This window comes from Rhinichthys klamathensis, unplaced genomic scaffold (assembly GCF_029890125.1).
Source record: "Rhinichthys klamathensis goyatoka isolate OS25496 unplaced genomic scaffold, OSU_Roscu_1.1 h1tg000105l_1, whole genome shotgun sequence".
In the NCBI taxonomy this organism is placed as follows: Eukaryota; Metazoa; Chordata; class Actinopteri; order Cypriniformes; family Leuciscidae; genus Rhinichthys; species Rhinichthys klamathensis.
The window spans coordinates 2,346,264-2,374,230 of record NW_026606644.1 but is presented as its reverse complement, the minus strand read 5'-3'; the positions used below and the strand labels follow the sequence as shown (position 1 = coordinate 2,374,230).

General features: G+C 42.4%; 1 protein-coding gene across 1 annotated transcript in view; it reads left to right on the top strand.

Annotated features, from left to right (window-relative positions):
- The first annotated feature begins 565 nt into the window (after positions 1–565).
- Positions 566–27,967, top strand: part of wu:fb63a08 (MAM and LDL-receptor class A domain-containing protein 1) — a 33,999-nt gene continuing 6,597 nt past the window's right edge. Inside the window, 25 exon segments of the mRNA XM_056253523.1 lie at positions 566–683; positions 782–822; positions 1,453–1,542; positions 2,741–2,985; positions 3,952–4,033; positions 4,175–4,530; positions 7,832–8,372; positions 9,832–10,028; positions 10,326–10,706; positions 18,545–18,828; positions 21,110–21,375; positions 21,792–21,848; positions 22,882–23,019; positions 23,195–23,451; positions 23,584–23,668; positions 23,926–24,003; positions 24,288–24,425; positions 24,508–24,764; positions 26,134–26,218; positions 26,358–26,462; positions 26,616–26,753; positions 26,863–27,122; positions 27,231–27,315; positions 27,460–27,546; positions 27,700–27,837. Of these exon segments, the coding sequence (XP_056109498.1) occupies positions 607–683; positions 782–822; positions 1,453–1,542; positions 2,741–2,985; positions 3,952–4,033; positions 4,175–4,530; positions 7,832–8,372; positions 9,832–10,028; positions 10,326–10,706; positions 18,545–18,828; positions 21,110–21,375; positions 21,792–21,848; positions 22,882–23,019; positions 23,195–23,451; positions 23,584–23,668; positions 23,926–24,003; positions 24,288–24,425; positions 24,508–24,764; positions 26,134–26,218; positions 26,358–26,462; positions 26,616–26,753; positions 26,863–27,122; positions 27,231–27,315; positions 27,460–27,546; positions 27,700–27,837 (4,468 nt within the window). The 5' untranslated portion in view covers positions 566–606.

Below are 27,967 nucleotides of genomic sequence, written 5' to 3'. Positions count from 1 at the left end.
ACTGCAAATCTATTCGCATGAACTGTAAACTTGAATAAAAAACACTGTTAAAAAGTGTATCCGTTTAACAATCACAATGGTGTCTAGTTAAGAAAATCTATCTGGCATACGCAGACAAATGTTACTTGATTTTTTTTACTTGGTCTTTCCTCACCACCCAGCTAAAGTTTGAGAGACCTGCTTAAACCAGCTCTGACTAGTTTAACATGTTTCTTTCCCCAGGGAAATGAGCTTGCTTTGATATTATGTTATCTAATATTGCATTAGCAATGTTGCATTAGATTGTAGTAATTAAAGAGTTGCTGCAACACAATAACTGGACTTTGATACGGTGGTGACTGGAACTTAAACAAATGAAACTGCAGTTTACCTCAGGAGTCCGATTTCTTGTTGTTACTATAACTATACATTAAAACCCCTCCCCTTTTGGTGAAGCATCATCAACAAAACCACACCTTCTCAGGGTCAATGGTGTAATTGCCATCACCTTTATAACAGCCAGCACATTCAAACCACTCTCATTGTCCCGAGAAAGGAGGTACAATCTAGACTCACCTCAGCGGTTAACACCCGAGGACATATTATCAAGTCACCGGGACAGACACTATGCCAGGGGACACGTACCAGAGGCTGCTCTATGTGGTAGCCTATTTATGTGTTCTGAACACTGAGGCTCATTCAGGGTAGGTTGTCTTTCTATCACTTTTAGATTTTGTTTAACAAAGCTGTTTCTCCATTTAACATTTTATTATATCACATTTTCTCCATTCATCATCTGCAGAAGTTCCCTACTCACTCTTCCTGACTGGAGGTCAAATGCAGGTAAAAATTTTATGCATCACTTTTATAAGGTTAATATTTTAAGGCATTGACGGTAACACTTTACTTGAAACCTTTAAATACAAATGCATTATATAAGTATTTATTTTATTATGCCTTGTAAAGATCTCATGAATTGTAATCTGTAATCAGAGTTATAATACTAAATATGTATTCACTATTACACTTTTAGAAAGGATAATGCATTAAAACAAGTTACCAACCAATTTCAGATATATATAGAGAAATCTGCAAATATTATAATGCATTTTAACTTGATTACAATTACTTATGAAAAGATTTAATGCATTACAACATGCATTATGAATAACTTTTGTAATATCTGATACATATAGGCTTTTAGTGTTACTGAAAATCTTCTGGAGTACTGAAAAAAAAACCTGTTAGATGCTATTAAACTCTGATGAGTTGTGAACTTTTTAGGCCTTTCTAGAAGCACTCACACCGACTGGTATGACCAATTTCTCGCAAGAGTGACTTAGGACATGAACATTTGTTATAACAAGCCAAACAGAAATATATTGTTGGTTTGTTTCTTGTTTTCGATTAGGTTCTTATTCTCACTCCTCTTTTTCTATCGTCATTTAAACACTTTTCCCACCTGTGCTGTAGATTATTTCTCAAAGTGTGATTTTGGCAGTGATTTGCCAGCATCCTGTGATTGGACCTCTGAGGGACCCATCAGCGTTCAGACGGCAACAGGTAATTATACTGCTGAGATGAAATTGCTGCAGACACAGTTGCTATAGTTTGTGTTATTCGCTGGTGTTTACTGCCAATCCATTCACCTGCGGCAACAACAACAGCAGTTAATAGGTTTCTAACAGCACGTAGCAGAGCTTCTTTAAACTTCTTTATTCCTCAAATGATGTTCTTCAACTTGACTTTCAAGTATGCAAGGCACCGCATTCAACCACTTGATCGTGATGCTGTTTCTACACTGCTAGAATTCACAAAACAAAAAGTTCAGATCAGAGTCTAACCTGTGGCAACCTTTTAGTATGTAAGCAGGTGATCTTTATAACAGCATGCTTTCCAATCTATGAACTAAATGCATGTAACTAATACCAACATGACATCATGACTTTTGCGTAAACATACACGCCACTTTCAAGTCAAGTGGCGTTTAATCTATACGCATTTTGAGCTATCCGCGTGTATGTCCACGCCGAAACGTACCGTCATCTTTTGCGTGTATGTCTATGCCGTTAAATGTCCGAGTGATTCCGCGTGTATGTAGGCTACACGCCGTTAAATGTCCGAGCGAAACGAAGCAAAATGTAGATCTACATCTGAGGAACGATATTTTTTTCCCTAGGATGGTAGGGGAAGACTCATAAATGGTAGGCCTATTAACCCCAGTGACGGGTAGGTTTAGGGACGGGGTTGGGGTAGGTCATATATTTATATATACAGTAATGTACGTTAAGTCAACGGCGTTGATAAACACGCTGAAAAGCGATTATGCGTGTTGATAGCACGCCAAAAATGGAAATACGAATTGGCGTGTCATACATACGCCATTTCATGAGATCAGTCTGCTAATACAGCATGTGCTTGCCACAATGCAATGAAAGCATGACCAACTCAATGTTTCATGAAAAACTGACAATGCAACGGCTATTTTTTTTTTTGCATTTGTCCCACCTATAGGCACAGGGAGGTAACAATGCAAGCCTTATTCGAACTTGCACAGCCCACATAAGCAGCTCAATGTATCAGGATACCTGTGAAACCCACAAACCAAGCAGTAAAACTAAAGTATTAGTATACTTAAGGGAAAGGGGAAATCACAAACTTTGAAAGGCGGTAAAACTCTTCACTGAAAAAAAAACCTAGCAGCTCTCTTTTAAATCACTTAAATGTATGCATGTTTTTTCTTTTTGTCTATGTGCTATAGAGGAAACTGCTATCCATCCCGTGAGTTCATCTGGTGTGTTTCGTCTCAAGAGTGGTTTTCTTAATATCTCAGAAGACTCCTGTCTGGAGTTCTGGTACCATAAACCCAACCAGAAGAGTTCTGAACTCAAAGTTTTGGTAGTGGATGACATTCTGCATACACTGATTTGGACTTCAGAGACTTCTAGCAGTGGAGACTGGAGACAAGTGTTTATCCCTCTGACAAAGCAATCTGACAACATCCAGGTAGAGCAATTTAAAGATTCAGATTGAGGTGTTGGGCATCTTTATGGTGAAAGATAGCAGATAATGGTAAAAGGTTCGAGTTTGTTTGAAACATTTTAGAGAACAATGTAAATTTGCATATTTTTACTGTTTTGCAACCTAAACCACCAAACTTAATCAATTACACAATGAAAAAGCACAGTAATGCCAGTGGAATCCGAAGAATAGAAATGAATCCATCATTCATCAATGGCTGCTACAATGGCTGGCATTTTTGGAGATATACAATAAAGATACAAAAATAACATACAAATACCAATGATTAATGGATAAAATAGGATCCCTTTTAAAAACCACCAAGAGTTTTCTAGGAGTCTGAATGTTATGATATGTATGAATGTATGATAAGCTGTCTGCCATCTTAAAGCACTGCAAAAATGTCTATAAGTCGTTTGATAAGAATTTCAAAACGTTTGCATTTGCCCTCGCAAAAGTTTTGCGAGCAAACGCAAGGTTTCTCTTCTAGATCCTTCAATCTTCTAGATTGAAACGCAAAAATAATTTGTAAACGCAAAAATAAACGCAAAAGCATTGGCTTATCATTTTTCCTCCCATCTCATTTTTTTTCCATCACCATGTCCCTTTAGGGGCTCCATAGTTTTAAATGCCAAAATGTAAATAAATAAATTATTGGTGGTTCTGCTTGGAAATGTTTTTTTGGAATATACAATAAAAATAACAATTCACTGACTGATTAAGTGGGATCCCTTTGGAAAAACCTCCAAGAGTTATCTTTTAGCATGTATGAGCTCTATGATAAGCTGTCTGCCGTCTTAAAACACTACAATAATTTCTGTGAGTTGTTTGATTAGAAAGCATGAGCATCTGTGAAAGTAATGTGCACAAATATAATAGGTACATTTTGGTCTTTTGCAAGCACTGAAGACTCACCGTTACTCACTGCAACTGTAATTGTGCTTCTGGCAGGTTATTTTTCAGTTATCACAAGGACGGCATGAGGATGAGGAAACTGCCTTTGACAGAATAGGAATCCGGAGGGGACAATGCGGTAGGGTCATTATTATTTTGACCTGGAATTATGTCATTTAGCAACATAAAAACATCTTCAGGCTGACACTGAGATATATCATCACCACATTTATTAGCCTTCGTGAAATAGTAAAGTGCAGTACGCCACTCTCATCCACAGGGCCACAATGTCAGCTAAGAGGCACATTTTGGACTGATGAAAGCACTCGTTGCACCTGCACTGATGAGCAACTCATCTGTTCTCACATCCCCTGGTCCAACGACACCTTTGGCACCTGCCATGTGGCCTCTGACCCACATTACACTACTTTTGATGGGGTCAGCTTCCAATTTGAGAGTCCTTGTACCTACGTTTTGTCAAAGGTCTGCGATGCTTCAGGGTTGCTTTCGGAGTTTGCAGTAGAGGTGCAGAATGAGAGAAAAGGGGACTCGCACGTCTCCTCCATCCAGCAGGTGAACGTCAACATCCGTGGTCTGAGAGTGACCATGCTGAGGACAGAGAGGAGCAGAGTCATGGTGAGCGATCAACCACAATTAGTCGTTGAATGATATTGATTTTTTTAATGGCCAATGCCAATAGCGATGCCGATATCTTAGAGAGATATTTAGAGATATAAAGTCGATATATATCACATTTAACTCTTTCCCCGTCAGCGTTTTTTTTTAAAGTTGCCAGTCACTGCCAGTGTTTTTGATCATTTTCACAAAAATGTAATGGCCCCCTAGAATATTTTGTTGCATGAATATCTGAACATGCAATACATCAAAAGAAAGAACAGAGCCTTTGCTTTTCAAAAAAAAAAAAGGTTTCATTCTAGTTGTGTGCATTGTTTTTACCAATACTTGAATGTTAAGTTTCATAAAAAAAAGCTATATTTTGAACAAAAACCTGAGAATTCTGTTTTTTCAAAGACTAAAATAAGCATAAGCTATGCTTTTATTGCTTGTTTCTGCACCTTTTGCCTGTGTTTTAAGCTAAGATTATCTACTCTTTCAGAAGATGCATAATAGCGAAAACACGGAAAGCCGGAAAATTCCATCAATGGCAGGGGAGCGTTGTCTCATGATAAATGCCGTAAAATTCTGTCAATGGTGGGGAAATTGGGTTTGGTTAATTTAAAGATAATAGAAATACATGCATAATAATTCCTGGAATTAAATCTATATTTATTTGACATATTTACTGAATTAGAAAGAAAGAAATTGAAAATGATTTATTTTCCAAAAAATATTTTGAACTTATAAAAGAATCTGTAAAATAAACATTTAAGGGCCGTACACACCGGGACGAATATCGGCGCGCGTGTTTCAACGCGTTTTTTGTGTTTACACTCAAGCGATTTTCGCTGACGTTCAGCCGAGTGAACATGCAAATTCATTCCCTGACATTAGATGGCGCTTAATGTAAAAGTCGCTGTCGGATTTGTCATATAGTTTTTTATGTTCCGACACCAACGAGACCAGCAGCTCTACATTCATCTTGGCTCGCATCTTCCTCGTCTTATTTCTTCCCGGCAGTGTAGACGTAGACGCTACTTGGCGCATCTTCTTCGCCGTTACGCATGTGTGCTCGGCAAGACCGTTTTGTGTTTGAGCGCCCCCAAGTTCTGTTTTACTGTAACTTCAGAAGCTCCAGACACGTGAGCAAAAGCGCCAATCTCATTGTTCGGATAGTTTTTGACGCAGCAGGTCAAACCAAAAAAAACGAACCCGAGGCGTTTTAAAAAAAAATGACGCTTTTACGCGTGGCGTTTTTCGCGTCGGTGTGCACACTCACATTGGCGCCCTTTGTTTAGTCCCGAGGCGCTAAACGTCGGCGAATATCGCACGCGAAATTCGTCCCGGTGTGAACAGGCCTTTAATCTTTAGATTGAAACGTCTTGATTCTGTAATCCTACAATAGCATGTTTCACATATAAATACAGGTCCTTCTAAAAAAATTAGCATATTGTGATAAAGTTCATTATTTTCCATAATGTAATGATAAAAATTAAACTTTCATATATTTTAGATTCATTGCACACCAACTGAAATATTTCAGGTCTTTTATTGTTTCAATGCTGATGATTTTGGCATACAGCTCATGAAAACCCAAAATTCCTTTCTCAAAAAATTAGCATATCATGAAAAGGGTCTCTAAACGAGCTATTAACCTAATCATCTGAATCAACTAATTAACTCTAAACACCTGCAAAAGATTCCTGAGGCTTTTAAAAACTCCCAGCCTGTTTCATTACTCAAAACCGCAATCATGGGTAAGACTGCCGACCTGACTGCTGTCCAGAAGGCCATCATTGACACCCTCAAGCAAGAGGGTGAGACAGAAAGAAATTTCTGAACAAATAGGCTGTTCCCAGAGTGCTGTATCAAGGCACCTCAGTGGGAAGTCTGTGGGAAGGAAAAAGTAGGGCAAAAAACGCTGCACAATGAGAAGAGGTGACCGGACCCTGAGGAAGATTGTGGAGAAGGACCGATTCCCGACCTTGGGGAACCTGCGGAAGCAGTGGACTGAGTCTGGAGTAGAAACATCCAGAGCCACCGTGCACAGGCGTGTGCAGGAAATGGGCTACAGGTGCCGCATTCCCCAGGTCAAGCCACTTTTGAACCAGAAACAGCGGCAGAAGCGCCTGACCTGGGCTACAGAGAAGCAGCACTGGACTGTTGCTCAGTTTTGCATGTCATTTGGAAATCAAGGTGCCAGAGTCTGGAGGAAGACTGGGGAGAAGGAAATGCCAAAATGCCTGAAGTCCAGTGTCAAGTACCCACAGTCAGTGATGGTCTGGGGTCCCATGTCAGCTGCTGGTGTTGGTGCACTGTGTTTTATCAAGGGCAGGGTCAATGCAGCTAGCTATCAGGAGATTTTGGAGCACTTCATGCTTCCATCTGCTGAAAAGCTTTATGGAGATGAAGATTTCATTTTTCAGCACGACCTGGCACCTGCTCACAGTGCCAAAACCACTGGTAAATGGTTTACTGACCATGGTATTACTGTGCTCAATTGGCCTGCCAGCTCTCTTGACCTGAACCCCATAGAGAATCTGTGGGATATTGTGAAGAGAAAGTTGAGAGACGCAAGACCCAACACTCTGGATGAGCTTAAGGCCGCTATCGAAGCATCCTGGGCCTCCATAACACCTCAGCAGTGCCACAGGCTGATTGCCTCCATGCCACGCCGCATTGAAGCAGTCATTTCTGCAAAAGGATTCCCGACCAAGTATTGACTATTTAGTGCATAACTGAACATAATTATTTGAAGGTTGACTCTTTTTTTGTATTAAAAACACTTCTTTTATTGGTCAGATGAAATATGCAAATTGTTTGAGACAGGAATTTTGGGTTTTCATGAGCTGTATGCCAAAATCATCAGTATTAAAACAATAAAAGACCTGAAATATTTCAGTTGGTGTGCAATGAATCTAAAATATATGAAAGTTTAATTTTTATCATTACATTATCGAAAATAATGAACTTTATCACAATATGCTAATTTTTTTAGAAGGACCTGTACATAAAATGGAAGTAAGCAATGTACCCAACTCAGTAATCTTTTCAAGTAAAGACCAGGTAACGCTAATTTTATATTGAATATGACATGAATAAAACAGTGGCCAACTGGATAAATAGCGCAGCATACTTTGAAATCAAGGATTGAAGGTTTTTTCGATTGTGCGTGTCTAGAGAAAGAGTCGATGCCGGCAATTGAAAAATACCAAATATCAGCCGATATATCGGCTTTAGCAATATATCGGTCAACCGCTAACCAAAATGTATGATTATCATTTTTGTCTTAACCACCTTCTATTGTTGTTCTAATCAGGTTAATGGGATCTGGAAGGATCTCCCTCTACTCATGAGGGGAAATAGAGTTACGGTTAATGCCCAGGGAGATGCTTTGGTCCTTCAGACAGATTTCAAACTGTCTGTCTTCTACATGCATTCCGGTGCTGTTCAAGTGATCATCCCCAGCCATTACTCGAACAGAATCTGTGGCATGTGCGGCAACTTCAACCAGGAGACAGAAGACGACTTGATGGTCATAGACGGGTCACTTGTGCAGGACGCTCGTGTTTTAGGGCAGAGTGTGTGTGATGAGCCCACCCTGCCTAGGGTCTGTACAGGTGCAGAGGAGCAGCAGTACGCCAGCGAGGTTTACTGCGGTCTGCTGACATCCAGACAGGGACCATTCTCAGGATGCTCATCTGTTCTCAATGCAGATAGTTTCTTCCAAAACTGCATGTTCGATATGTGTACAACTCACGGAGATCCTGCTGCACTCTGCAATGCCATTGAGGCCTTCAGTGCCACCTGCGACAAAGTTGGGATCCCTGTTGCGGACTGGAGGAACTCAACATTCTGTCGTAAGTGGCTAACAATAGCTAAAATTATCAACAAAAAAAAAACGTTTTAGGATAAATAAAACTCAAAATCAGTAAATCAGTTAAATCTGTTTATTATTATTATTATTTGATCAAGTTGTCTTTTTAAATTGACTTTTATAGGTGAATACACATTGATTATGCTTTACTGACATAATTATTGATGGTGGACTTTGGTCCATGTAAAAAGTGCATTAGCAAGAACCAATATTATGGCCAATAAGCCAATAATTGTTTTAATCAATGGGTGTTAACCAATAAATAGTATATTATAAATATTATAAATCTATCTATACTACTTTGTTTATACTGCAAGTAGGCATTATGCTCAAATCAACATTATGATGTACAACACAGAAGATTTTGCTCATAATAACAGAGATAGGAATGCTTTGAAAAACTCCATAACTCCACTTCTCCTAAGATAAAACATTACATGTTTTGAGCCATTTCTTTGGCGCAAAGCATGTGTCAAATGACCTAAAATTTTAATTGTGATAAGGCTTAGTGTGATATTCAAATCACAAAAGGCTACAAAAGAGTGAAGCACCGCACTGTGTTTACACAAGTATCCAGTGTTTTCAACATCTTAGTTCACTGTGAATGCAGCAAAATCAATCTTTGTTTACTATTAAAAAAAAAATTAATACTTATTTAGAAATATTCATTATTCATTTATTAGAGATAATAATAATATATTCAAATTGCTATTAAAATGCCTCAGATTGATGTATTTAACTTATAACAATCGCTTTAAGTTTTTAACAAATTAACCTTCACATCTTAAAATAGGCAGAAAAAAATAAACATCAAATATCAACAAAAAACGAACACACTGCTGCTCACGCACAGCACGTGTGAAACGGGCCTTGAGCACTAGTAAAATGCATTTAACCTTGAATATTGCTTTAAAGCCTTATTATCTCATCTCCACCCAAGGCTATGAAACAATGGGCAAGTATACAGACAAGCGATTCAAGTACTGCCAGTATTGTTAAGCAAATCATAAATATAAATTAAGGCTTGACGTGTCAGATCAGACTACTTGATTTAAGCCACTGTTGAGCAAAAGGCCTATCTCAGACCTCTGTAATCAGCAGTCCAGTCTCCACCTAACAATCCACACAGAAGTACTCGACTTACTCACTGGTTATTAATTAATATTCTCCCACACCTTCGCCAGCTGACCCGTAACTTTCCATTACAAACCACAAAGGGCCCTGGGAAACGTCCTGTAAATCTATCAGGCACTGGGAAACATACTGTAAATCTAACAAGGCACTGGGAAACGTACTGTAAAACTATCAGGCACTGGGAAACGTACTGTAAATCTATCAGGCACTGGGAAACGTACTGTAAATCTATCAGGCACTGGGAAACGTACTGTACATTTATTTTTGATGAATTACTGTATGTTTGATTCATCTTGTTTCTGCTGTAGCTGTGTCATGTGGCCTACACAGCCACCATAACGCTTGTGCCAGTGGCTGTCCCAAGACCTGCTCCAGCCTGGACACTGCAGGGCCTTGTGGGATATGTGAGGAGCGTTGCGAGTGTGACGATGGCTTCATGCTCAGCGGAGGAGCATGTGTGCAAGCTAAAGACTGTGGATGTTGGGCTAATGGACAGCATTATTCGGTAAATAAGCTTAGCCATGTATATATACTGTATATATATATATATATATATATATATATATATATATATATATATATATATATAGAGAGAGAGAGAGAGAGAGAGAGAGAGAGAGAGAGAGAGAGAGAGAGAGAGAGAGAGAGAGAGAGAGAGAGAGAGAGAGAGAGAGAGAGAGAGAGAGAGAGAGAGAGAGAGAGAGAGATACTTTTTTTATTATTATTAAATTTTATGTGTCCAATCCATAAATCATCAATTTTTATATGTGTCCATAAATCTTTCTCATCCTGTCCTATCCAGATCAGTGAGACATTTATGGAGGGTGAATGTGAGCAACAGTGCCAGTGTTTGGGCCATGGGAACATTCACTGCTCATCTGCTTCCTGCACGGCTGATGAAGTGTGCATGGTTAAAGACGGTGTCAAAGGTTGTTTCCTGTCCAGTCCGGTGACCTGCAGTGTCTACGGTGACCCCCATTACATCACTTTCGATGGCAAGGCCTACTCCTTCTGGGGAACCTGCAACTACACAATAGCAAAGACCTGTGGGCCTACTGGCACCCAGTTCACAATAACCGCACGAAACGAGGGACGCAACAACTCTGCAACTTCCTCTCTTAACTCTGTAGCTCTTGACATGGAAGGCCTACACATTGTCATCGGGAAGAACGAGCTGGTTTATGTGAGTGTCTTGTTTTTGTCATTCATTCAGAGTTGGCCATATTATCACCGTTTATTTTAAAACTATTTATTCAGTTACACCACAAATAGACCATTTAACCATTTTAAGTCTCATTATTAACAAATGTCCATAGCATATGCACACCAAAGGAATCATTTCATGAGGAATGAGATATTGTTGCTCCAGCTTACTATGAAAACTTAAAAATAACTTTTAAACTCAAAACTACCCAGTCCAAAAAGATTTAATGAAACTTCCAACAGTAATTTCTTACTCAGTAATTTTGTCTTGCTTTCCAGTACAAATATCTAAACAAGAGAACACATTTACTTGAGAAGCAATAGATCTAGTCTTGCAAAAAAAAAAAAAAAAAAGAACAACAACAAAAAAAATCTTATTTTCCTTTGAATTATTATTTTTTTTTCTGACCCCGTTGGCAGATAGTTTTTCTATTATAAGCATAAACTCACTCAATTACACTTTTCTTTTCTTTTTTTTTAGAAAACAAGACTTAATATCTTATAAGTCGTTTTGATTCTCAAGCAAATGTATCTTGATTTAAGAGTTTATTTGTACTGGATATTTGTACTGAGAAACAAGACAAAAGTACTGAGTAAGAAAATGTATTTTGGTAACATCATACAGATGACTGTCCACATTTACACATCAAAGCCTATCTGGTGATTAGATAAGTGATCAGAAACTAGAGGAAGAAAGATATGATCAGAGAACCAGGCAAGCAAACTAAGTATTGTATTAGAGTACAGTGAGGGGAAGTTTATAAGGCCTCCACATAGTTCTCCACGTAGCACTTCCCTAATCTTTCATGATATGGGCAGTTCGTGGAAAACATTTTGTCAGGAGCTGCCATCTAGAATGTATGACTCATAATAATTAGTGTTTACAGTAAGTAAAATGTTCATATTTTAAAAGGTAAGTGATAAGAAATATGTTTGCTTATGACATAATATGCCATAATTCAAAAGATAACATTTGAGGAGTGTCCTGATAGTGACTTCTACTTGACATAATCAGATTTCTGATATGCAGGTTTAAACCGGTCACTTAAAAAAAAAAATATATTAAATCACAAGCACTTTTGTGGCTCAGACACTTTAACTGATTTTATCAGGAACATAACACTCTCTGGCCCTTAAATTAAAGATAAAACAATGTGCCAGCAAATGCATGACCCAGTTTTAACAAATCTAAGCACATTTTTATGATTGACAATGATTTGGGACTATTATAAAATATCCATTATCAAACATTAACCATTCTAACATAGTTCCCAGCAGATTAATAAAGTTACTCCAGTTATGTTTACTACAATACAACTGTGCCAACTTTGCATAAGCTACAGCTAAATGACAGAAGCTTCTGAAAGCATCTTAGACAGTTTTAAGGAGATCCTACATTAAATGTATCATGATTTTATAGCAGAATAGATAAACAGTGTTTTGGCAGAATCTATGTTATCATATTAAATGTTGTATAATGCCCCAGTCTTAAAAGCTGAACATCACAAATATCCTTTCAAAAATACGCACCTGTCATTTTAATCCAAAATCACAAGAAAAAAATATATATATTCCATAAAATGAAGCTTACTTTAGGACCATTGCATTATTTCCCCATAGTGACAATTTAAGACATGAAGGCCTGGTTTCACAAACAAAGCTTAGATTAAGTCAGGATTAGGCCTTAGTTCAATTAGGGCATTTAAGTAGCTTTTATAAACCTGCCTTAGAAAACAACATTACTGGTGTGCATCTTGAGACAAAACAATGGCATTGACACACATGCCAGTGCAAGTTGCTTTCATTAAAACAGCTCAAACATGCATTTTAGTCTGGGATAGGCTTAAACCTCATCTATGAAACCGGGGGATGAAGTCTTGTTTTTAAACATGCTTAAAACAACAAGTGCATTGCCTCAATACTGTAATGCAAAAATACATACTCTCATATTCCACGGTAATGTGGAAAATGCCTAACAGTAGCCTAATTGTAGTTACAGTAACACAAATATATCATGCTAATTAATAAAAATATATGTGATTGTACATCTTAATGGTCTAAATATAGCTCTATTTTCCATTAGACATGTTCTTCACAGGCTTCATGAGATCCACTGAAAAACAATAGGTTACTGTCGTAACCCCGGTTCTCTGAAACATCGAGTGGAGAGATCCACCTATGGGAAGGGCATCCGTACCTGACCTCTGCAGAAGCATCCAATTGCACCAAGTCTGGCTAACAGACAGAAGCGCGCAGCCAATGCCAGGTGAGGCCACACCCCCTTACCTACGGGCATATCACAGCTGGGCGCGCTGCTATTCCTCAGTCAGTATATTCGCTTCTCGTGCGGCAAGCGGGGCAAGGCTGGTGGATCTCTCCACTCGATGTTTCAGAGAACCGGGGTTACGACAGTAACCTATTGTTCTCTTTCATCATCTCGTTTCGAGATCCACCTATGGGAGAGACATGGACAGCTCCCCGATTGCCCAATACACTACCAGTGAGGTTCTGAAGGCCAGAGAAGGACGGTCACCTCAGAGAGGCGGTGCCTGACACGTCCCACAAACATGACCCTGCAAGTTTTCCGCCACGCTAACTGCTGTGGACAAGCAGGGCATGAAACATGCATGAGACACATACATGATAATGGCCCCCGCACCACCAATGCACATAGCTAAACCCAAGAAGGAATGCGAATGCTTGGTGACAGGAATGAACATGGCCAGCCGGCCCATTCACTCCTCGTTGGTTAACCAAACGGGGCTGTGGGAAAGGGCTAAGAGGACCCTACCCCTAGGACCGAGTGTGCCACCGAAGTTCCGGTGACATCCAACCGGTAGTAACGCTCAAAGGTATGAGGAGAGGCCCAGCTGGCCGCGGAGCAGATGTCCTGCAGTGGCACTCCCCTGAACAAAGCCCAAGAGGCGGCTAAGCCCCTTGTGGAATGAGCTCTGATGCCCCTTGGGGGCTGCACTCCCTTTGCTTCATAAGCCATAGTATAGCGTCCACAAGCCAATGTGAGAGGCATTGCTTTGAAATGGGACTCCCCTTGTGCAGGGGAGCCCTAGAAACAAAGAGCTGGTCGCTCTTGCGGAAAGCACTGGTCCTGGTCATTATGCTTGCAGAGCACGGACGGGACACAGAGCATTCAGCCCCTGATCCTCCGGGGAGGCAAAGGGTGGAGGGTGAAAAGCGGATAGCTCCAAAACCTCCGACGTGAACGCAGGGAAGCATTTCGGCATGAAGGCCGGGTTAGGCTTAAGGAAAACCTTATCTCCACTTAGGGAGAATTTGGCGCACGAGGGGTGAACCGAGAGTGCATGTAGCTCACTGACCCGTTTAGCAGATGCCAAGGCCGAGAGCAAAGCTGTCTTGAGGGACAGCAGCTTAAGGGAAATACTCCCCAGAGGCTCAAAAGGATACAGAGACCGCGCTTCCAGCACCATGGAGAGGTCCCACTCTGGGACAGATTCAACAGATCTCCTGATGACCAGCAAAGAGCGGCGTGCACCCTCCATAAATCTGCGGGTTAGAGGGTGCTGCCTGACGGTGGAGCCCCAAAACCCACATGACAGGCTGAAATCGCAGCCAGGTAGACCTTAATAGTGGAAAAGGACCTGCCTCTTTCCATGAGGTCTTGCAGGAAACACAAAATATCAGGCACCGAGCACTGATAAGATGTGAAACCACGCCCATCATACCACCCTTCGAACACTTGCCACTCACAGCCATATAGGGATCGCGCGGAAACGGCCCTGGCCTTCTGAGTAGTGGCGATTACACGCGGCGGGAGCCCCAGTGCATTTTGGTTCGTCCTCTCACGGGCCAGGCCCAGAGAGCCACCCTGTCCGGGTGGGGGTGGTAAATCTCCCCGTTGGCTTGGGACAGTATGTCCGTGCGAGGGGGGAGGCGCCATGGCTCGGCGTATAACAGAGGGATTATCTCTGCCAGCCATGGGGCTTTGGGCCACCTGGGTGCTATTAGAGTGAGAGACAGGCCGTGCTCTCTCACCCTGGCCAGAGTGAAAATTATCAGGCACAGGGGAGGAAAAGCATACAACAGCACTTTGGGCCATGGGTGGGCCAGTGCGTCTGCCCCGAGGGGCGCGTCCATGTCCTTTAGCGAGAAGAACATAGGACAATGGTGATTTTCGCGCGAGGCGAAAAGATCTACGGCTGCCTGTCCCATCTCATCCATAACCTCTCCACTATCTGCGGGTGAAGACGCCAATCCCCGTGGATTGGGTTTCCCCTCGATAGCAGATCCGCGCCTCTGTTCCGAATGCCCGGGACATGAGTCACGCGTAATGACAGAAAAACCTGTCTGCTCCACACCAAAAGCCTGTAAGCTAGAGCGTGGAGTTTTGACGAGCGCATGCCACCCTGACGGTTGATATAAGCCACTACCGTGGTATTATCGCACCGTACTAGAACGTGATGTCCCTGCAGGCGAGGCAGAAAATGATTCAGAGCTTTCCAAATAGTAAAAGCTCTAAATAGTTAATGTGCGCTGAACGTAGTCTGCTCAGCCACAGACCGTTCACCGTTCTGCCTTCCTGGGTGGTTCCCCAGCCTGTTAAGGACGCATCTGTCGTCAAAACTTTTCGCATCGTACCGTCCCGAGGGGGGGTTCCCCGTGCGTAAAAGTTCTCGCTCACCCAATGGCGCAAGGCCGCCGAGCAGGCGCGCGTCATCGTTACCGAGCGGCAGAGATCGCAAATCGGGCTGAAATGTAGTGTACAAAACCCATTTCGTGAACGTTCTCATTCTCAGGAGACCAATGGCACAACTTGGATAGATGAAGCCATGAGATCCTGCAGCCTGAGGCATGTGCGATATTGTACTCTCGCCCCTTCACTGAACTGAGACAGACAGTCCATCAGCGAGCGAACGCGCTCTTGAGAGAGACGCGCTCGCATGGAGACTGAGTTCAATTCCAAGCCCAGGAAAATGACATTCTGACTGGGAGTCAGATTGTTTTCGCTCGCATTCACCTTGAACCCGAGGGATGTGATGTGTGCGAGCACCCGGCCGGTGTCCAGCGACACCTTCTCCTTTGATTTGGCTATGATGAGCCAGTAAGTCAGAATTCTCAGCCCTGATAGTCTCAGGGGCGCCACGCCCACCTCCACACACAGACAGAAAGTTCGGGGACTCAAATTGCACCCGAACGGAAGAACTGTGAATTCGTAACAAACGCCTTGGTAGGCGAAACGAAGATATTTCCTGTGTGGAGGGTAGATGCTTATGTGAAAGAAAGCATCTTTCAGATCGACTGATGTGAACCAGTCGTTCTGCTTTATGGCACAGGCGAGAGAGGCTTGTGTCACATTCTGAAATTGAATTTCCTCAAATGTTTGTTCAACACTCGAAGGTCCAATATAGGGCGGGGGGGCGCCACGCCTTTTGGAACATGAAAATACCAGGAATAAAAACCATGGTTTATCAGATTGGGTGGCACCATCTGAATCGCTCCCTTGTTAGGAGGGAGGAAATTTCCTCTTTCAGAATGTGTGAGGCGTTTTCTTCTGTGTGAGAAGAGAGAACGCCGTTGAAATGCGGAGGTTTTATTGCAAACTGCAGCTTGTAACCCTGGGTTACAGTACGCAAAAACCCACTCGGGCGCTGAAACGGCTTGCCAAGCCGCTTTGTGACTCGCGAGCGCCCCCGCTCGGGCCGGAGCGGAGCTGTATGGGCCCAGCTGGTTCATTTGTGATGCAAAGGCGCCATCTAGTGGGAACACTAGAGGCAACATGCAGGGGTTTGGAGGGATTTCCTCTCTCTCCAGTGAGAAGTTTTCTTTGCGGAGAGAGGTCTTCTCTCCAAAACGAATTCATTTGATTCGTAGCTTTGTGTGTTTTGTGTTGGGCAAACACTGGGGCCAAAGCCTTTATTGACAGAGTGAGGGAAACATAGTGTGGTGTCCACTGTACTGAACTTTCCCTCACAAGGTGTCCCCAAAAGTGGGAAAACCACATATCTCCTGAACACATGAACTGGGCAGTCTCAAGTGCAGGCAGAAAAATAATATCCGCGGAGAGAGATACTCTCTCTGTAACGGATTTATTTAATGCGGTTTTTTTTTTTTTTTTTTTTTTTTTTGTGTTATTTAGTTATGTGTGTGTTTTGTGTTGGGGAACACAGGGGCCTTACACACACAACGTCCACTAAAAACACATCGGCTGGACAGCCGCAACTGAGCTGTGTGAGCCCAGTTGGTTGATTTATGAGGCAATGGCGACCTCTTGTGGACGGACTCAGGGCGACATGCATGGGATCAGAGAGATTTGCTCTCTATGTTGCCGCTGGCAGATATATAAATCTGCACGAATTCATTTGATTCGTTTATTAAATGTGTTGTTTAGTAATGTGTGTGTTTGTGTTGGGAAACACTGGGGCCGAAGCCTTTAATAACTGGGTGAGGGGAACCAAGTGCGTGCGGTGTGGTAACACTGCTATGTACTTTTCCTCACGACAGCCCCCTCCCCCGTAACTTGTTGTTGTGGGGGGGAGGGGGACACACACACACAACGTCCACTAACATACGGGCCGGGCAGCCACGCGAGGGGATTAACCGACCGTAGGTGGGAGACCCTGTTAGTTAACGTTACTCCCAATGGTCGAACAACAGGCAGGCCGCTTGCGTTCGGGACCGCCTTCCTAGGAAGGCATACATTGAAAACCTCAACACGTAATCGTAACAAATCAAGGCCCGTGAGACCGTGTTAACAGTCTAGCGGGACGCTCCGGCCGTTCAGACTGGGCGGTGGTCCCAGCGTTTACCCGTCGTACATATTCCTATCCTGGTCGGTGGCGCTCTGTGGAGCTGGCCACACAATGTTGAAACGAACGGCCGCTCGCTCACAAACTTCCAGGAGGATGGACGGAGGCAAAGCCGCGTGAACGCTAGCCTAGGGAACGCTAAAAGGACCGCGTCATCCCCGTCGCCGGAACCGACCGGTTCGTCAACGAGAGTGAGGTTTTCCCGCGAAGATGTCCTCTTCAGGGAATGCGGATTGGGCTGATGTCAGCTCAAATATTTTAGAGAGGTGGCGCTCCGGGAGTCCCCCGGTAGCGCGTCATCATCACCGTGTCTCTCCTCCGAGTCAGAAAGGCCGAGCACGGCGCGCTGTGTCGTGCAACTAAAAGCCGGCTTAGTAAAAGCTACATGGGCAGCAATTACAATGACCGCAATTCCCCGGGTTCTCCAAAGCTTGAGCGTGTTAAGCCCAAGCAGAACGAGAGGGTCCTTATAGCGGCGATGAGAGCACCACACGCGGCCGGGCAGGCTCGTCGTGCTGGGCTGTTCCCCGGGGGAAGCGGCTGTTTAGACGGTCACATAGCCATGGGCGGGCCAGCGGTGAAGAACTCGGAAAAATCCGTGGCGGGCAGCCATGTAAAGGAGGAGCAGGTGAAGGACAGCGAGAGCTCGGGCGGCTCCGGATGCAAAAAACACAGCGGATAGGCTGAAGAAACGACTGTCACTCACGTCTGGCGGAGGCTGATCTGGCGAATGCGATATGTCCTCCTGAAGACTCGAAAGTGAGCAGCGTAACGTTAATCCAACCGAACTGTGTCAATGCAGAGATCGCGAGAAGCGAATGTCAACTGAGGAATAGCAGCGCGCCCAGCTGTGATATGCCCGTAGGTAAGGGGGTGTGGCCTCACCTGGCATTGGCTGCGCGCTTCTGTCTGTTAGCCAGACTTGGTGCAATTGGATGCTTCTGCAGAGGTCAGGTACGGATGCCCTTCCCATAGGTGGATCTCGAAACGAGATGATGAAAGAGAACTCCTCACCTTGTTTTCTTCCCCCCTCCAGGTAAACGGTAGTCGGGTCCGCCTCCCCGTGGAGTTTGGTTCTTCTGTGTTTGTGTCTCAGTCAGGACCTTACACCCAAGTTGATACAAACTTCGGTCTGAGGCTGCTGTTTGGAAACGCCAGGCTGTTCGTCCAGGTGGATGAACGCTACAGAGGAGTGTTGTGCGGCCTGTGCGGCACCTACTCCGGAACTCAGTTCGACGATTTTCTGACACCCGACGGCAACACAGTAGCGGATTCGCACGAGTTCGCCAGCAGCTGGAACACCAACGACAGTTACTGGCCGTAAGAGCTTACTGAATCCTCAGAGAATTCGTAATAAGTCCTATAATATTCAGTTGAATCCGTAAAAAAGGACAAACTGTTCCCCTCCAGCAAACAAAAAAGAAAAAACTCTAAATGTGTTTGCACCTGACGATTTAAAGGGATAGTTCATTCATCATGAGGCTACTGGGGCGTTCAGGCTCCAAATTGCAAAAAACAACATAGGCTAATTCGTATAAAGCCATATGATAGTGAGATAAGCAGACTGAAATTTAAGTTATTATTCTCTGCAAATTACATTCACTCTAGCTTTTTTGGCGATGTTGCAATGACCGATTCGTGAATGAATCGTAATCGTAATGAATTGGCTGATCCTGTTCACAAAACCGCTTTGAATGATTCAGTCATAAATAGTTCACGATTCATTCACCAAGCGACTTTAAAGGGATAGTTCACCCAAAACTTTTTAATTAGCCCATGATTTACTCACCCTCAAGTCATATGTAGGCCTATAGGCTATTCTTTTTTCAGACGAATACAATCAGAGGTAGCCTATATAAAAAAAAATATTAAAAAAATTGATGCGTATACAGCGTCTGCTATTTTAGTCGATAAAGTTTTAATTGTGGATATTTTTCTTACACAAACACATCGCTTCACTTCAGAAGGCCTTTATTAACCCCCCAGAGCCGTGTGGTGCTCTTTTATAATGGACGGATGCACTTTTGATGGACTTCAAAAAATATACATCCATTCACTGCCATTATAAAGCTTGGAAGAGCCTGGACATTTTTTTATACAACTCCGATTGTATTTGTCTGAAAGAAGAATGTCATATACACCTAGGATGACTTGAGGGTGAGTAAATCATGGGCTATTTTTAATTTTTGGGTGAACTATCCCTTTAAACTGGGTATGTGACTGTGATTGATTCATCGAATGCCCATTACAAAGGGGCATAAAAAACGTCTGCCACACTATTTAAATTAATTAATGATTATGTATCCATTTATTATTATAAAAAGCTACACTCACCGGCCACTTTATTAGGTACCCCATGCTAGTAACGGGTTGGACCCCCTTTTGCCTTCAGAACTGCCTCAATTCTTCGTGGCATAGATTCAACAAGGTGCTGGAAGCATTCCTCAGGGAGTTTGGTCCATATTGACATGATGGCATCACACAGTTGCCGCAGATTTGTCGGCTGCACATCCATGATGCGAATCTCCCGTTCCACCACATCCCAAAGATGCTCTATTGGGTTGAGATCTGGTGACTGTGGAGGCCATTTTAGTACAGTGAACTCATTGTCATGTTCAAGAAACCAATTTGAAATGATTAGAGCTTTGTGACATGGTGGAAGTAGCCATCAGAGGATGGGTACATGCTGGCCATAAAGGGATGGACATGGTCAGAAACAATGCTCAGGTAGGCCGTGGCATTTAAACGATGCCCAAATGGCACTAAGGGGCCTAAAGTGTGCCAGGAAAACATCCCCCACACCATTACACCACCACCACCAGCCTGCACAGTGGTAACAAGGCATGATGGTTCCATGTTCTCATTCTGTTTACGCCAAATTCTGACTCTAACATCTGAATGTCTCAACAGAAATCGAGACTCATCAGACCAGGCAACATTTTTCCAGTCTTCAACTGTTCAATTTTGGTGAGCTCTTGCAAATTGTAGCCTCTTTTTCCTATTTGTAGTGGAGATGAGTGGTACCCGGTGGAGTCTTCTGCTGTTGTAGCCCATCCGCCTCAAGGTTGTGCGTGTTGTGGCTTCACAAATGCTTTGCTGCATACCTCGGTTGTAACGAGTGGTTATTTCAGTCACTGTTGCCCTTCTATCAGCTCGAACCAGTCTGGCCATTCTCCTCTGACCTCTGGCATCAACAAGGCATTTCCGCCCACAGAACTGCCGCTCACTGGATGTTTTTTCTTTTTCGGACCATTCTCTGTAAACCCTAGAGATGGTTGTGCGTGAAAATCCCAGAAGATTAGCAGTTTCTGAAATACTCAGACCAGCCCTTCTGGCACCAACAATCATGCCACGTTCAAAGCCACTCAAATCAACTTTCTTCCCCATACTGATGCTTGGTTTGAACTGCAGGAGATTGTCTTGACCATGTCTACATGCCTAAATGCACTGAGTTGCCGCCATGTGATTGGCTGCTTAGAAATTAAGTGTTAACGAGCAGTTGGACAGGTGTACCTAATAAAGTGGCCGGTGAGTGTATATTGTAATATTAAAATACATAATGTACTGCCCCCCCCTCCCCCTCCTCCCTATCTTTCCCCAGTTGTAGTGATGGCTCTCCAGACCCCCCTGCGTGTCATCCAGACCTGGAGGATGATGCATTTACAAAGTGCAGTGAACTGTTTGAAGATGCTTTCAAAGAGTGCCACTGGTTCGTTCCACCACAGATCTACGTCAGCAGCTGCGTTTCTGATTACTGTATTTCCCAGGGGGACATGGCTCTGCTCTGCACCTCTTTGGAGGACTATGTGTCTGCTTGTGAGATAGCAGAGGTGTTTCTGCCAGACTGGAGAAATCACACCTTCTGTTGTAAGTGCATAGTCTTTTATTCTATATATCGTTCAATAATATTCTAAAATCATATTTGTCTTTTTGAACTTTCAAATGTGGAATAAAAAATATATACATATACATGTTTATGTTTGCTGCACAATTCTTTTTCTTTTTTGAAAAAAAAATGTCTGTATCTTTTGATTTTTTTTACTTTTTATAAACTTCAATATGTTATAAAATAATTTTCAACTTAACATTTACATGGTTTTTATATTTTTTCTTTATTGTTTAATGTAAAACAATTATCATTGTATATAAATAACCCTGCCTTGACTTAACATAGGAATAGTTTGCTAAATCATTTATTTATTTCAGTATAGTAGATGAAAAAATGGTCAGGCAACAACTCAAATGAAACCTTAAATCTCTGAACTTTTTCTGCTTCCATACAGTTGCCAATCCTTCACCACCACCAACAGACAACCCCACACCAACCCCACCATCTGCAAGTAAGCAGTCTTTCTCTCTTTCTTTATATGTACTGCCCAGACCAAAAAAAGTAAAAAAAAAAAAAAAAAAAGAAGTTAAATCCAGAGTTGCAGTATGGATTTAAAATGCTTAAGAGTCTATGGCTGGATCATTATTGCAGTGTTTATGATGTTTATAGTATGTTATATGTTTGGCAACACTTCTTCTAACCCTAATTGATGGTGTGTAGATTTGCATTTCTTAAACAACCATGTAGGAAGAAACATCATGGCCATATTCCAGGATGACATAGCCAAGATTAAAGGTGTTCTAAGCGATGTCACGCGTTTTTTAGGCCAAAACATTTTTTGTCACATACAGCAAACATCTCCTCACTAACCGCTGGCTGCCTGTCCCCTGAACACACTGTAAAGAAACGCGATCTCTGTAGACAGCCCAGGCTCCACAAACAGCAACAAAAACAAACTGCGGCGACCCGCTCCCCGAAACATGACAAACAGTTCCAGCCAATCACCGACAAGAAGGACTTGGGGGCGGGGTTTGGGTGGTTAGTGCGCGGAGGAGGAGGGAGGGTCTAGCTAGCCTCCGTTTTGTTTGACAATACTTTAAACGTCAACAAGAAGTGACGTCACCCGACATCGCTTAGAGAACCTTTAATCAAGCTCAAATTGAGAAAGAAGGGTTGGGACTGAGGGAGAATGAAGAATCATATTCACACATGAATTGGCACCTCTGAGTCCAGACCTTAAATTCATTGAAAGTCCTTGGGATGTGCTGGAGGAGACTTTACAGAGTGATGGACTCTTGCATTGTCAATACAAGATCTTGACCAAAAATTGATGCACCTCTTGATGGAAATAAATGTTGTGATGTTATTTCCATCAAGAGGTGCATCCGTTTTTGGTCAAGATCTCATACTACTCCAGCACATCATAAAGACTTTCAATGAATTCAAGCTCTTGCCTATTTAAATCCAAACAGTGATTTACTTTCTTTCTTTCTTTTTGGCCGAGCAGTGTATATAAAATTTTTAATTCCTTTGTCATCATACAGGTTGCCTGTGGAGCTGTAACTTTGATCAGGATGAATGTGGGTGGGAGCAACTTATCCAAGACAGTTTTGATTGGACCAGATGGTCAGGGACAACGCCATCAAACTTCACTGGACCACCCAGTGACCACACCACAGGAAGTAAGTTTGCTGGGAAAATTGGTTAATAAAATATGAAATAGATTACGGGATTCTGTTGGAATTCTGTGGAGCAGATTTCATGTAGACATTGGGTCCGTGTCCCACTCAATACCTGGGTAAAACAACTGAAAACTTTTTTTACTGTCTCATTCACTTCTCTGACTGTTATATATAGGTGGCTTTTACATGTATATTGAGGGGGATAGTGTGGTCCATGGCGACTCAGCCCGAATGATGAGTCCTGTCTGCAACACTTCCGGCAGGCAGTGTTTGAGTTTCTGGTTCCACATGTACGGCCAGGCAAGTGCTATGTCTCTCAACCTCTACATATATGAGAACAACCATGCCATCAAAATGTGGTCCAAAACCAACAACCAGGGCAACAGCTGGTACCAAGGCCAGGTTGAAATCCAACCACAACAGCCATTCCAGGTAAGTCGCTGTGTGTGGATATGACATCAACACATTCTACTTGTTAATGAATTCAGAGGACAAAATTAAGTGCATAAGCAAACATGATGGATGAAAGACTGTTTGTTAATACTCTAATATGGACCGTTTCAGGTCATCATAGAAGGCATCAGGGGCTCAAATCAAAGCTCAGATGTGGCCATAGATGATGTGGCCATAATGTATGGTGCATGTGATTGTAAGTTTTGTAGATATAAATCTATTTCAGACTGATCTATAAACATATTTTGAATCTGATTATATTTGTGTGGCATGATCCGTGACCTCTTTTTTTTTTTGCTTTACTCCTTAAGAATAGTCTTAATCTAACTCTACTTCAGAAATGCTGTTGTTAACTGGATATTAAATAATTTACTTAAAGTATAATCCTTTTGAATTTTTTATTTTACTCGATTAAAGTAAGCTTCAGTTAATTTGATTTGATCTCATTGGCAGATTCATCCGCAGAAGTTTCAGACTCGACCACTCTGGCACCCCATCTGACTACTCCAAACTCAATCAACCCCCAACCAAGTAAGACTTTCTTTAATGTCAATTCTTAATCTTCAATGTAATAAAAACATAAAAATGTCTTGTGAATATTAATGTTAAATGAATGAACTGAGAAAAGTGGGCGTTACACAACCAAAAGGGGAGAGGTTGAAAAGTAAGAGGGATTTGTGAGAAATCAGGCATCACTTTATAGGTGAGCTAAGTTTTAATGTTTATAAAGGCATTCATATGCTGCATAATATTGGTGGATCAGACTGTGGTTAACTGCTTGGCATGATAATTATATGTTTGCTTTGTTTTGACAGATTGTAGAATGAACTGTGATTTTGAAAAGGACATCTGCAGTTGGACTCAGATGGTGACTGATGTTTTTGATTGGACAAGACACAGAGGCTCCACTCCTACATCAATGACTGGTCCTTCCTCTGACCACACAACAGGAAGTAGGTCAACATTCACAATTTTACATCTTGTAAAATGTGCCATTTTTGACCATTACTCAGATGTCTCCTTTTCCTGGTCCAGGTGGTTTTTATATGTACATCGAGGGTGACAGCGCAACTTATGGCGACACGGCCCGTCTCCTCAGTCCAGAATGTGCTGACCTTCAACCTCAGTGTCTTCAGTTCTGGTACCACATGCATGGTTCCAGCTGGGCCATGGGACTGAGCGTCCACATACTTGAGGGCAATGTGGGCAAGGAGGTGTGGAAGATGAATGAAGACCATGGAGACATGTGGCATCTTGCACAGGTGGACCTGATATCAGATGTTAAGTTCAAGGTCAGGAAAAGTTTGAGAAGTACATAATCTTCTTCAAAATCAAGGGCGTAGGTTTAGGGGGGGACGCTAGGTACTAGTCCCAATCAATATTTTGAGATGACAAATTTGTCCCCACCAATATTTAGCAAGCTCCTTTGAACTGCTATTTTGATATTTGCGCTGCATTTGGATCTTTGCGCTGCCATTTGGATCGATTCCAACGGCCAGGACGACGACAGTACAAGATACGCCGTAATTTGATTGGCGGCGGGGTATGACAGGCAGGCTACACGCGCGGGCCGGGACTACTTTTTGTGCTTGCACTCACTGGCAGCGAGCGAGCGGGTGGTGTGTGTGTGTGTGTGTGCGCGCGTGACGACGCCGACGGGGCTGTTACCAGTTACCAGGGCTGTCTCTGCGTGCCATATACAAAGGCCAGAGTAAAACATTTTAATATTCCGGTTTTTTGCCCCTTTTTGTACTTTGTAGATCAGCTATGTCACCCAAGAAGAAGAAAGGGGACATACGAAGCTTTTTCATAAAGCAGAGTGTAAGTAGGCAAAAATAACTAGCAGTAGTAGTGACTGACCAGGCTTTCAAATGCAGATTCTAGTGGAAAATAGTATTAACTGGTGATCCTGGTTACCCAGGATATTGTTACAGTTAAACCTAGCTTGAAGCTTCTGCAATCTTTCAAGGTTAGGAGCATTAATTAGGGGTGTGCAGCACAGATAGACTCATAGAAGTCGCACTATCATGATAGAATGCTACGTTAGCAAGTCACTGAATGTTAATTAGCCTACCTTAACTTAGAATCTTGCCGTCATAAACAGTGGATCATCTGAGACATTTTTCGTTTCTACATTCTGTTTATGTAATGTATTTGTGAGTGTAGCCTACTTGCTTAGACACATGGGCTGGAAAAACATGTTGGCAATGTTAAAAAGGCAAAAGTTAACACTGTTGGTTATTCAAATATAATAAATCATTATTTGATTGATAATATCCAAAATAACAATATCTGGTAGGAGGGTTAAACTTGCTAGCCATAGGATAGACTACAAAATTAATTAACCATTTTGTATGCAGGAAAGACAGCATCAAACCACAACAGATTTACATTTATTCATTTAGCAGGCACTTTTTATCCAACGACTTACAATTGAGAACAATAGAAATGACAAAGGAAATCACCATTAAAGCACTGTTACTTATCTTACAACAAAATAATTCCCGGCTGGGGAGGGGGGGATTGGGGGGGGGGGGGGATTGGGGGGGGGATTGGGGGCGGGGGATGTCCCCACCAAAGCTGAGACCAAACCTACGCCCATGTTCAAAATAAACTTAATTATTAGAGCTAATCTACTGACATATGTTATTGTTCAATCAGGTGATCTTTGAGGGGCGTAGAGGAAGCTCAGCCCGGTCAGATGTTGCCATTGATGATGTTTCACTGCACAGAGGAGCCTGTAGTGGTATGTTCCTACTCTGTGGCAGCCCTTTGTAAAAACATTCAGATTTAAAAATAACAAGTCAGCCTATTCAGTAGAACGACTAATACGTTTTGCAAAAAGGTTCGTAATTAATTTGTTAAGAGTTGTACACCTCTTTCAGAATTACCGAACCAGGTGGCTCCACCCTCAGTCCCATTGCCACCAGCTCCAACAACGCCACAACCTGCACCCATCCAAACTGCAGAAATACCAAAGACCTCAGCGTGTAAGTTCACGATCCACCACTGCAGTGTGATCACATAATGTTGTTACTTATTATGCCAGAAAATAACACTCCTATGATTAATTATCTGCATCTTCCATTGTTTTCCGAAAGAGACTAATGAAATCATTAATAAAATGTGCTTCTTTCCTCTAGCTTGTGGCATGAACTGTGATTTTGAAAGGGACATTTGTGCTTGGACTCAGTTGGCGACTGATGTTTTTGATTGGACAAGACACAGAGGCTCCACCCCTACATCAATGACTGGTCCTTCCTCTGACCACACAACAGGAAGTAGGTCTTGTTTTCGAGATCTTGAGGTCAATCCACCATATTCAACATTAAAGTTATAGAAATTATTTCACATCAAATCAAAAGCTGTGTTGCACAACTTCTTTTCCAGGTGGTTTTTATATGTACATTGAGGGTGACAGTGCTGTCCATGGCGACACGGCCCGTCTCCTCAGTGCACAATGTGCTGACCCTCAACCTCAGTGTCTTCAGTTCTGGTACCACATGCATGGATCCAGCTGGACCATGGGACTGAGCGTCTACCTTCTGCAATATGGCAATGAGGCCAAAGAGGTGTGGAGGAAGAGAGAAGACCAAGGAAACATGTGGCATCTTGCACAGGTGGACCTGAGACCAGATGTTAAGTTCCAGGTCAGTAAATATTTGAGAACTATCAAAATGTTCTTCAATAGCTCTACATGTTAAAGTAAACATACAACACTATAATAACTAATCTAATCTATGTTATTGTTCAATCAGGTGATCTTTGAGGGGCGTAGAGGAAGCTCAGCCCGGTCAGATGTTGCCATTGATGATGTCTCACTGCACAGAGGAGCCTGTAGTGGTATGTTCCTACTCTATGGCAGCCCTTTGTAAAAAACATTCAGCTTTAAAACATGTCAACTTATTCATTAGAATTATTTTATTTTTTTACACTTTTCAAAAGGGTTCTTAACTTAATGTTTTAAGAACTGTAAATATCTTTCAGATTTACCAAACCAGGCGGCTCCACCTTCAGTCCCATTGCCACAATCGGCACCCATCCAACGTAGAGAAATACCAAACCCCTCAGCGTGTAAGTTCACTATCCACCACTGCAGTGTGATCACATTCTGTTATGATTGATGGTGCCAGAAAATAACACTCCCATGATTCATTTTCTGCATCTTCCATTGTTTTCACAAAGAAAGTAATGAAATAGTAAATTAAATTTGCTTCTTTCCTCCAGCTTGTGGCATCAACTGTGATTTTGAAAGGGACATTTGCGCTTGGACTCAGTTGGCAACTGATGTTTTTGATTGGACAAGACACAGAGGCTCCACCCCTACATCAATGACTGGCCCCTCCTCTGACCACACAACAGGAAGTAAGTTTGGTTTTCTAGGTCCTGAGGTCATACAACCATTAAAATAACAATTATTTCACATCAATAAATAAATATTTCTGTTGCACATATTCTATGACAATTTCTCTGCTCAAGAGTCTCCTGATCCGCA